At 38.0% G+C, this 12115-nt stretch overlaps 1 protein-coding gene across 1 annotated transcript in view; it reads left to right on the forward strand.

The window, feature by feature from the left end:
• The window catches only part of URI1 (URI1 prefoldin like chaperone), a 41068-nt gene that overhangs the window by 15312 nt on the left and 13641 nt on the right, over positions 1-12115 (forward strand). Inside the window, exons 3-4 of the mRNA XM_084215458.1 lie at positions 257-335; positions 2618-2753. Coding sequence (XP_084071584.1) covers positions 257-335; positions 2618-2753 — 215 coding nt within the window. The remainder of the gene's footprint in view (positions 1-256; positions 336-2617; positions 2754-12115) is intronic.

The following is a 12115-nucleotide window of genomic DNA, read 5'->3' on the forward strand; positions in this document are numbered from 1 at the left end:
ATTCTAATTCTGAACAAGACATGCACAATCTAAAATAATGATTTACCTATCTTAATACACATTATTAGAAAATAATCTAGCTATTATGTTTGTCATCCCATGTCTTTTAGAAATGAGTTATTAATCTGTCAGCTGTATGTGTTAAAGTAAAACAGTTCATTTTTCTGTAGTTTTGGTGTGTTTTTGATTTAATAGCAGAAAACCATTAACTCTTTACTTTAGCTGTGAAATTGAACCAACTTGAATTTGTCAACAGGAAGAAGGTGGAGAGTGATTATGAGGCTCTTGAGGAGCGACTCCGGACATTGCCTGACAAGTTGTCCTACGATGTCATGGTATGTACATGGCAGAGGTCGCACAGGAAAATGGGCTAAAACTCTTAAACCTGGGCTGCCTGCACTGGGGGTGAGGTGTTAGTCAGGTTGCCAGTACTTAGTAATATTACATTTATTGTCATAATAGTTAAACCTTTGCTTTTGTTTCTTTCTCTTTTCTTTGAAATCCATTATAAATTGCAGTGTTACTGACAACTGAAAGCTGATGACATAAATGCTTAACACAAAACCTGACATGTTTGATATGTAAATCTATTGTATAGAAAACGATAATTATGACTGAATTATGGTACTTAGTCATTTCCTGAGAAGCAAGTGGCTGTAGTATTTCCTGATTCATGGAAATAAACCCTAGAACATTGATTTTTACATAAAAAGGTGCTGCTAATTTTTGTTCCACCAATCTTCCCATTGACATAGCGATCTTTTCTGGTGCTCTGAATCTTCCCTAACAACTGCACAGCTCCCTGTGTAAAATTTGCCCTGTTGGCTTGCACTCACTAAAATTTTGAACAAATTGGCTTCTCTTTCTCTTTTTTTCCACTTCCTTTCTCAGGTTCAACTCAAGATACATCCTTGAAGACAGGGAAGCTGTACTGCACATAACTGAGTGGTTGATTTCAGCACTCAGTGCCTGACTGCTGTCTTCCTTGACAGCCTGGCTTAGATACAGAGTTGGGTTTTTAGTAAGACAGTGTTGGAGTACACTTCACCATGTGGGAAAAGGGAGGCTGGTGATACAGCTCTGGTTTTTGTGTGTAGTCCATTTCTCATGCGTGTATGTGTGGCCACATGATGTAAAGCATAAAGATTGTGTTGTTTCAAAGCATAGAAACTTTGTTTTTAAAGAATGCTATTCTTAGTTGAAGCAGCAATGTTAACTCGCATCTGTTACTTTAAATGTATAGAAACAGTTCCTATCCTGTTAGCCAAATATTTTCATATGCTTTTAATTTTGCTTAATTTTGCTTTCATCATTTTGGGGGAAGAATGAACAGGCAGCTCATGCAGTCTGCTACTTTAAAACCAAGTCAGGGAGGGCACACGTGTAGGTAAAGCACATTCTGCATAGTCTTAGGGTCCTGCCTGCTGGAGAGCTGTTTCCAGCACTGGGACCCTCCTGGATATGGAAGAGGAGAGGGAAGATTGCTTTCCAGGGAGACAGATCCAGTAGGCCAAGGGCTCTGCTTCAGCACAAACACAATGACAAAGCAAGTGGCTATGCTGAGGAACTGAGGAGAAAGGCAGAAGAAAAAAGTAGAGGAAGCTGATAGAAACCATTTCATATAGATCTCTTTTTACCCCAAAAAAGAGAGAGACTTGATGTGGATGTGGACTTTATGCCACCTCCATTTTAGATCTAATTTAATTTTGGTTTCTGAATTTCTTCATGATTGAAGCCCACAGGCAGGTGGCAGTGGGCCTGGGGGTCACAATGCCAGGGCTGGTGTAGGGGCAGGGGTAGGGGTGGCCAAGGCTCCTCCTCACCCAGAGGACTTGCCCAAGCACTGCCTGTAAAATCTGGGCAGTAGAAGATGCCTTAAATCGTAAAACCAGTGTCCTGGATGTTGCAATGCTTGTTAAAATGGGGGATTCACATTTTAGGAAGCAGATGTAAAGTTCGGAAATGTGATTGTCACCTATGTCCTCCTGCCTGAAGTGTCCTGTTTTTATCTACTGTCATTAGCCTGGAGAGCAGTTAGAGGTTGAAAGTTGCTTGTGGAGCATCCCTGGGAGGTTGAAGTTTGCAGCCTGGTGAATGGCGCAGCAGAGTGAGATTAAACACTCTGTGGTCCTGCTGGGAGCCCCACTGTCTTACACTGGAATTTCTGGGTACTTACTATTAGCAAGGCAGATTCTGAGAAGAGCAGCTCATCTTTGAGTTGATCATACCTATTTAAGTATTTTTAAAAAATTTAGCAAAGCTAATCTGGCTTTTATTAGGAAATGAATGTAGTCTGCATATAACTCAAATAATTTGTATTATCAAGGTTTGTATGTTCAGATGAAGTGAATTTGTTTTGCAAGTGAGCATTCTGCTGTACTATAGTTCTGTGTCACAAAACAAGTTGTCTGGTGAAATTCAGGTTTGCACATTTTGTAAGTACAGTACTAAATTCAAATGGATCTGGTAATTTGAATATTTGTGATGGGTTATTCACTAAATATATGCTGTAGAATTTTTATTTTTCTAAAATCTATGTTTTACTTTTTAAAAAAACTTAAGACACATATGACTGCCTAAGTTTTATTTTCATTATTGATGTCTATGTCTTTGACAGGTACCTTTTGGTCCTCTTGCCTTCATGCCAGGAAAGCTTGTCCACACCAATGAGATCACTGTTCTGCTGGGGGACAACTGGTTTTCCAAATGCTCAGCAAAGCAGGCTATTGAGCTGGTTGAGCACAGGAAAAAACGTATGTTTCTGAACATAATTTGATGGGTAAAATTATGTACCTTGTATTAATATATAAAATTAGTGGTATCTACACTGTTCTTTTTTTATTTTTGTGAGCTCACGAACAGAAGTCCCATTCAGGTGTAATATTAGCTTAGCACTTTATCTTCCATCATGTCTTGAGACTTGATTGGGTGTGTCTAATTAGGAAAAGAGTCCTAACTAAAAACCCCCTTTCACTTTTTTAAAATGTAACAAAGAGGAGAAGTAGATGCTGCCGTGTGCTTTTGCTCTTGGTTACCTTATTCCTTATATTTTGTTCCCTTGTCTTGTTTCTTATTTGTTTACTGTCTTGTTTCCTGTGTTTTGGTTGTTGTTGTTGGTTTTTTTTTGTTTGGGTTTTTGGGTTCTTTTTTGTTTTTTCTTTTTGTTTGTTTGCTTTTATGGGTTTTAAATTTTTTTTTTTTTTTGGCCATGTCGTTTTCAATATTTTTCCCCCCTCTCTCTACACATACTTTGCTCCTGCTTGTTGGTTTTTATACTTGCTGCTCAGCTGCATTTTTGCCTCCTGCCCTTGATGTTCCTCTGGTGTGGAGTCATCTCCTGGATCTCCCCAGATCCAGTGCAGTTCATCACCACCAAATTTATCTTGCATAGAAACCCATCACAGGGGCAGATAGGCAATTCCTGGATTGGTTTCCAGCTTTTTGTAGTTGCTGTTGAGATCTTGGCTTTGAAGAGCCAGGGCCAGAGCAAGAGCTGTGCATGGTGCACTTTGAAACTTCTTTATAGTAGAAAGAAGGAGAACCTAAAATATTTGATGTAAATGTCAAGGAAGAAAATCCACAACAAAATGGAAAATAAAATGGTGCCTGTTAGCCTTTATTGTTTGCTTCAGACAAGCATTTGAGTTGATTTTTTTTTTCATACTGGTTTACCTGTAACCTGTCCCATTCCTCAGTGGGTGCTCTCTGCAGCTTTGCCCTGTGTATATTACAACTGCCACAACTATTTACACTGGATTTTTGTTTGACTGCAGCTATCCATGTTGCTGCCTGCAGCAGAATACCCTAGAGGTTCCTCATCTGAATAAGCTTTTTTTTGCAATTCTGTGCAGGCAGTATTAATGTAAAAAGAGTTGAGGATTTTTTTATAGAAATTCATTTGCTGTATTACTTTAAAATACTCCTTTATGAAGAGCACTGCCAAAAGTATGTAATTTGTGTTTTACCTATTATCTTTCTTAATCTGGTTCTCCTGACACAACTTTGCAATTTTCTTTCTTACTGAACTGAATCTACATTATTTATTGTGACTCTTGTGAGATCTCAGGTCCAGATCTTTTTCTTTGATCGTCTGATATTTTTTTCAGTGCTGCAGAATACTTTTGTCACCGTTACATTCTGTGAAGTCATTTGACCTTTGCATAGTAGGTGTTTGAACATTAAGTAGTCTGCTGGGAGACACACAATAAATGCTGGATTCTTTCCTTTATGATCTTTTAAATTGCATTTAAAATATGAACTCAGAAATACTAATTTCTTTCAAAGCAAAATAGTCATTGATGCTGGATATCAACCCTATTCAGCTGATAGTTCACTTCAGCTGTGTGATGGCTGCCAGTGGGAGGCTCCAAAACACTGGTATTAACTAAAAACTTTTTTTTTAAGGACTGTTCTCAGTTTTAGATGGTAAAAACATATTAGCACATAGGCTTCTGAAAAAGGGTTACTTCTTTCCTAGATACACTTTTGTCCCTTAAAAAATGCAACTGACTTAAACTCTTTAAACCATTTTCATGCTAAATGAATGCAACTTAGAGAATATTAGAGATTTTATTAGTTTGTTCTAAGGAGAAAAGTTATGTATGTGAAAGACCTGTAGGCCATTGCTACATGATATGAATTGGCTGCTTGTGGCACAAATTTGCAAGACTGATGTTTGGCAAGTATTAGTTCCAAGTCTCTTTTGTGTGTTTATTGCACTGCAGTTGCTTTCACAGGTGTGACTTCTGTTTTCAGTGGCATTTTGGGAGCACAGTTTACAGGGTGCTGTGTATTGGGCATTATCATCACATTGACACAATGGGATTTGATTTTTGTGCATAATCTTTTTGTTTTGGACATAAATTCCAAGAGTAGGTCACACACACTGGAAAAAGAGGGCAGGCTCACTGCAGGGGATTACACTGCCAGCAGTCCCCAACGTCCTGCATGCCAGGCAAGGTCCTAACAGGGCAAAGCTTTTCTAAGCATGTGTTTAAGGCCAGTGTGTATTTAAAGGCTTTGATATATAGGAATTGGGGGCTGAACAGAGCAAAGAGAGGCTCATGCTGAAATAAACCTGGCTATATTTGTTGATGGTTTGTTTCTTCCGTGACCTACATTTTTTTATCCAATATTACTCTGTTTAATTTAGATGGGTGTTTTTTTTTCATAACTAGCTGGTCAGATCCATTCAGATAACTGAAACAAACTTAATTAGTACAGTCCCAGTAATTCAGTGCTTTAGCAGGAGTTAGGACTACAAGGAAATAAATACAAGACATTTTCATTGCACGCTGTCTCTCGTGTCTCACTCTGCTGAATGGTGAGGAGTGGGAGAGCATCTTTTCAGGGTTCAGGTTGTCTAGGGGGACTGTCTGTCAGGTAGAAAGGGGTAAGAGGTTCCTAGAACAGTTTTGGGTGTTCTCCCTTGCTGGTTCTAGGGAGTTTTCCTTCTAGCCTTTGGCTCATGTGTGGGTCTGAGTGTTGGATACCTCTGGTCACCAGCAGGGCTGTCCCTGCTGGCCTTGGAGCACCCCAGTGCCTTACAGATAATTGAATCAAAGCTCACAGGACATTTTCTTTACAGTTTGACTCCTTCTGTGCATGTTGGGTGCATACAAGAATGGAGGATGTGAATTTGCATGCTTAAGCAGCAGTAGTGCCAGATAAATCAAACAATATCAGTGAGGATAAAGCCTTGGAAGTTAGGGGTAGCAATAAGAGTGTACTATATATAAAAGCTTTAAATATTACTTAGTACTAATTAGGTCATCCTTTTTGTCTTAGTAGTTTTGTTAAATTTGCTTTTTAAAAGAGAATGAGTGAAAAAATGTTTGCTTCTGTGGAATAGAGAAATGCCCAGCCACAGCAGATTAATTTCTTGGTTAAAATTTATTTAATTGAAAGGAATAATTGAAGGGTGACTGTACTGAATTTTAAATGCACTTTAGCTGACATAGCTGTAGAAAGCCCTATTTTGGGGATACATTTCTGTTTGCTTAGCTTTTGATTTAGATGCAAATTGTTCAGCACTGTGATTGGTTGAAATGTATTTGGTAAAATTTGGGTCACTCATGTCAAATGTTACTTTTTCATCAAATATTGATCGTGTCTTCTTGAATAATATTTGAGTTGCAATAGGTCTTTAATTTGCTGTGCATTTTTGTGACGTTCTAGGTATTTAGTTAGTTCCAAAATAGTTAATAAATAGAGTGAAGTTTATAGAATTGCCAAGTATGTTTTTAATTGTTTTAAATTCATTGCAGTTCATTAAACCAGGTAATACAGATAATGGGAAACACTTCACACATGTGTTTGTGTGTAAAAATGTGAAGAAATAGTGAAGTAGATTAAAGGATATGCACACCAAATTCCATTAAAATAAAAGAAATTAGCTTTTTAAGTATGTCACAGTTTAGCACAACAATAATGCAATTGTACTTTTTTTCTCCTGCAATTATCTTGCTTAAGGTACTTCATAATATTTCTGTTCTCCTCAAGGCAAGACTGTATTGTCTCAGAATTCAAAGAGGGAATAAAGATTCTTTTTGTGAATATGGGATTATATCTTTTACGTGTTTGTGATGATATAAATTACATTTCTTCTCTATATCAGTAATCGCATTAATTCTTTAAGATGGGAAATTTTTCATTACAATAGTCCCTGTGGTAGTTACTATAGAAAGAAATTAAATAGATTTTTCTTGTAAATATTTGTGGATTAATTCAGTATGCTAGGTATTCCAAGTGTCTAAACATTTTAAAAGGTGGGAAATTAAAGCATGCACACAGAACTAGGAGTGGTTTTATTGTGTTAAAAATTTATCAGATAAAAAAAAAAATCCCACTTAAAGGAGAATTGTTGAACTACTTAGCAATTGTCTTCAGTATATGTAAGAATACCCTTGCAGTGTCATGCTGCAAATGAATTCATGAAATGAAAATACTGATTACATTAACATACAGTATTGTGATAGTCCCCAATTGTAAATTGCAGTGTGTAACCCCTAATACAAATATTTGTGTCAATCAAAATTGACCGATAGCTCAGGATACAGGGTTTAAAAGATACCATTGTTTTAATGAGATGATCCGGGTGGATGAGGACCAGTTTGAATTTGTTCCTTATCAGCATTTCCAGAAAAAAAAGGTTTTGTCTCCAAAACACATGATAGGAAGGCTTTCCATTTCCCATCTGTGAATGAGTGAGGCCTTTAGAGGTTTTAATGTTTTATCCAAGGGTAAAAATATCTTCCCTGATATTCTAAATAATGTAACACTAACTCGTCTACTCACAGTTTTTGGGGTTGAGAACAAAAAGTGCCGGCAGTGCTACAAAAAGATTCAGCTTTTGCTTTTCTGTATTAAAAAAAAATACATTTTTCTGCTCTTTTTGTGCACAGCAGAGAATTCTGTTCCACTGTGCTTTTAAACTTTTTTTTTTTTACAATTTTTTGCGATTATCACTTCTTAGTTTGATAACCTCCCTCAGTTCCCTCCTTACCCTTGTTAAGTTAGGAGCTGATTCGATGCAGTGCTAAGTGCTCTAAATTTGCTCTGCAGTTCCCTGGAGGTGTTTGGCTTCTCACAGGACCACAGTCTGGGTATTTTAACCAGAACACACTGGAACAAAGTAAGGAGAATAGACTCCTTTCTGTAGGTTACATACTGTGATTCAAATAAGCCCTTACCTTTTTTATGATTCTAACTGGGCAACAGAGGAGTTGTCTGAATGCCACCTTCCTTCATTTAGGAGGAATTTAAATGTCTTCAGATAATTCTAGCAATTACATAGGTGTGTGAACCTAAAAGGGAAATGCATTGCATTTACTTAGTGTTCCTGAAGCCAAATTGCCTGTACAGATTTTTACAGAAGAAAATCCAAATGACTTTGGTTTTGGTACCAAGGGAACATGGAAAACAGAATGAAGATTGTCTTTAAAGGGTGAAAAGCTGCTGCACAAAGGGTTGGATTGCATTTTAAAGAACTGGTGCAATTGCTTTTATAAGGAATGAATTTACATGTCTTGTTGCAAGCAAAAAGAGAGCTTAAATCCATATATACAAAAAGTCATCAGGATTCTCTTTTCACTCTTAAATCCATTTCTAGAAAAATGAACAGAAAAAAATAGAAGAACAGAGAAGGGTGTTTTGAAAAGCTTCTGGTAGATACTGCTTTCTTTTTTCTTACTTGTTTCAAGTAACCTGTGATAGTTTGCTGGAAAAATATTGGCTACAAAAAATTCTGTTGCTGATTAAATATATATTTATTGAAAATACATTCAAAAATCCTCAGGTGATTGACCTACTTATGCAGACCCTATGAAATAAGAAAATAATGCACTTAAAATACACATAATTTCCATGGTGAGAGTATGAACTACTGAGGTTCTGCCTTCAGGTTGTACCTCCTGGTTCTCTCACTGGAGGAGCTGAGCCACTGTGAGTAAATGAGGTAGGTGGTTGTTCCTGCCCTGTATCAACACTCTGTGTATAAATAACTGTGTTTAAGACTGGTTATCTTCTGCATGAGAAACTGTGTTAGGCACCAAGAAGATCTTTAAATCTCAACTGCATACAGAATTCTTTGTTACACTTAATCTTTAATTCCTGTCCTGTCACCTATCCTCAGAGGAGATTATTTCCTATGTTATATCCATGAGACTCCCCTGAAGACCAGGTACATTAGGCTTCAGCTTCGTTTCAGTTTGTCCTGTTTCACAAAGTCTGACTTTTCAAAATAGATCAACCTGTTCTCACTATTCTTGTCTGTTCTTACTATTTAAATCCCAGTGTAACGCACAGTTTCCAGAAGTAACTAAAATAATGTCTATGATTCCCCAAATCCTTATAGACAACACTCCAAGGACATTAATGTCAAACTCAGATAATTAAAATTTGTATCCAGCCAAGCTAATTAACCCATTAAAGCCAAAACGCATAGATGAGAATTTGTGTCAGTTTGGCATTAGTGCGTTGTCATGTCGTGTAAAATCTGGCTTCGCTGGACTTCATTTCAACAATATGAAATGTGTTCCCCAATTATTTTTTTTTCTTCTGCCAGTGTATTTGTAGCAAGCAGAGGGCTGCTTCTTAAAAATGACTAATCATGGTATAAGGAAATCCAGTCAAGTCCTTTCAGACTAATAAAGGAGCTGGGAAAGAATGATCTAAATGTAAAGAAATCTTGCTGCCTGTAAATATGAAAGGCTGCTGTGCAGAGGAAATCTCCTTATCATGATTTCTGGTTAGAATACCTTTTGGTGGTCCAGGAGAACAGTCCTAGAGGCTCTGGGGGGCTGTGGCACTGAGCTATCTTTCCAAGTGGTTTAGCTGAGACATGTAAATAGGAACTACACGGGTTCACCTGAAAGCCATGTCAGACTTTGCTCAGATTATTGGATGTGACAAAGTTGGACAACAGCCTCTGGTTCAATCCGTCTTAAAAGGCACTAAGAAGCTTAAACCACGGGGTAGTAAGAGGAGGAGACTGTGGAACCTCTCTTATTCTACCAGTATTTTTATGGGGGTCACAATTAATAAAAACCCCTGTAGTTTGTAGTGATTTGTTCCTTGCTATTTCATATTTCAAAATTCACTGAATTCCGTTGGAGGCTTTTGGAGTGTGCCGTGGCAAGCTCAAAACACGAGCCCCTGAGCTTGCCCTGTGGTTCAGTGTGTGAGCCTTTTTCCAGGAGCCCCCTTCTTTGCTGAGGGCTCTGATCAAGGGAAGGTCTCTTCCTTTGGCCAGGCAGGAGCCTTGGTTTTCCTCTGGGAGGGGAGGTGTGAGCAGCCCAGCAGCCTGGCTGGGGACGCGGGGCTGGAGCATCACGGTAATCCCAGCTGTCCTCTGCCGCGCTGTGTGGCCTGGGGCAGATCACTTAAACTGTCTGTTTCTTCATCTGTGAAATAGGAGAGAGTTATACTCACCTCCCTCGCAGGGCACTGGGCAGATTAGTTAATGCTTGTACAGCATTTTAAAATAAAATACTGTGTAACTGCTCGGTGTCCTCACCTAAGGGAGCAAGCCAGCGTGCACCCGTCCAGGAAGCAGCATCACAGCCTGGTGCTCCAGCAGCAGCATAACCTAGGTGGCGGCTGAACAATACTCAGATATGAAGGCAAGGAGTGAGACACTTGTGGTGGTGAAGAAACAGCTGAGCATCATGTTTACTATGTATGTAAGATAAAAAACACAAGAAAATTGGTCCCAAGTATGTATATGCTTATGCATACTGAGAATATGTTCAAGAGCTGAAAGCATGGATGGGAGCATTTTGTAGAAAAACTACCACTACCTCTCTTTTATTTGGACTCTGGAAGGTGTGTCAGACACCAAAAAAGCTGTGGGTGATGTTGATGTGAATTAACTGATAATAAAAGCTGTTCTGTCTGATGGAGGACGAAGGAGTCATGCAAGGGGAGCGGGACCCTGACTGCACATGGAAGGAGCTGTGTCCTCTGCTGGGTCTGTGTTGGCACTGCTCCAGAAATCACATACTTTTTTGGAAGTAGTATTTCATCTAGGAGGCAATGCAAATCCAAGGGTTTTTTTCAGAGAAGAATCTTAAGCTATTTCTTAGAAACAGCCTGCGGAATGGAGAATGACTGCACATTTGACACATAGCTTGCTGTGTGGTTTAAAGGCTAATGCTTTTGAAATACCCAGAAAGTCTGAGCTTTGTCTTAGTGTTCCTTAGTGGGAAAGGATGGACTTTGCTTGAGTAGCCTTTTCCAAAAGGCATAAATTTCTTTCTGAACTATTTACTGCAAGTAATACATTTTTAAAGCAATTGTATTTGAGACAGTGTGAAATATCAACAGGGAAAAAAGCATACAATACTAAATATTATAAAACTGTGAGAGTAATCTCACACACTTGGTGGTAGTTGTGTTTTGCCTTGACTGTTTCATGCATAATTCCCTCTCCTGTGTGTGTGGAGGGGAGGAGGGATAAGAACCTGTTTGTAGAAGTGAGTCAATAAGTAGGTTTAATTTTTAAGTACAAGTACAAACTCATTTTGTCTGATTAGATGCGTTTTGTAATAATTTTGTGGTTATTATTATATTCTCACACATCCTTATCTGAAAGGCCTATCATTATAGGAAATGCAATCTCTGAAACATTTACAACTGTATATACATTGCCAGAAAACTGTATGGGAAGTAGCTGTGTATGTACTTAAAACTTTCTAGGATTAGCCCCAAGACCAGCAAGATACTTAATTAAATTCTAAAATTAACAGGCAAAAAGAGAGTTAAGAGCAAAATTATGTAGAAATAGTCTGAAAATAATTTTTTAAGCTGGAATATATTGTGGTTGTCTTCTTCTGTAGAATGGGAAGAGCAGGGTGCTCTTCTGTACTTGTATGCTGTGAAAATAAATAATTAGGGTGTATGAGGTATTTCATGTGCTGCAGTGCTGGTGTTCATGTGAGTGTCATTAATGGGGAGAAGCTGTGCTGAGGCAGGAGCTAGCTTAAAAAAGTTTCTTTGAGTGTGACTTTGATGACCCTGTGTTAGAGATGATCTCTTTGCCTTCTTCGTACTATTGTATGAGACATCTTCTTCTGTATTGCTTTAATGATTCCAGAAAGGAATTTTAAAATAGAAAATCAGCTTACTTCTTCACAAAGGCTTTTAGCTCCTTCAGGGTATATAGGACCAGTAGGTGCAAGGTCTTAGAGATCCTCAGTTGAAACTAATTTATGTAGTAAGTCTTCCCTCCTGAAAATTTGCATTTGTATTAGTTTTGAGTTGAACAAAGAGTGCAAGTCTATTAATATTATTAGTATAAGGCTTTAATTGTGCCCTCTTTCCCCCAATTCTTAAGTCTTAGCAAAGCTGTGTTTCCTTTTCAGGCGGTTATGACCTTCTTCTTTTGCAAATTAGTTTGTTTTTTATGATAACTTTAAGGTAAAAGTGAAACTTAAGTTTTTAATATTTTATAAATTGCTGTTGAAAGGGTTCATTATTTAATTGGCACAAGGGGATATAGAAAGCAATGTCTCAAATGAACTAATGTCTGAGAACTGGGTAGTTGTTAAAGTAGGTTTGCAAAATTGCAGTGAAGCGTAGTTGCCCAGACAGAAGAGCTGTCTGCCTTCTACTGGGT

Source organism: Fringilla coelebs (genome assembly GCF_963513975.1).
Source record: "Fringilla coelebs genome assembly, chromosome: 14".
Lineage (NCBI taxonomy): Eukaryota > Metazoa > Chordata > Aves > Passeriformes > Fringillidae > Fringilla > Fringilla coelebs.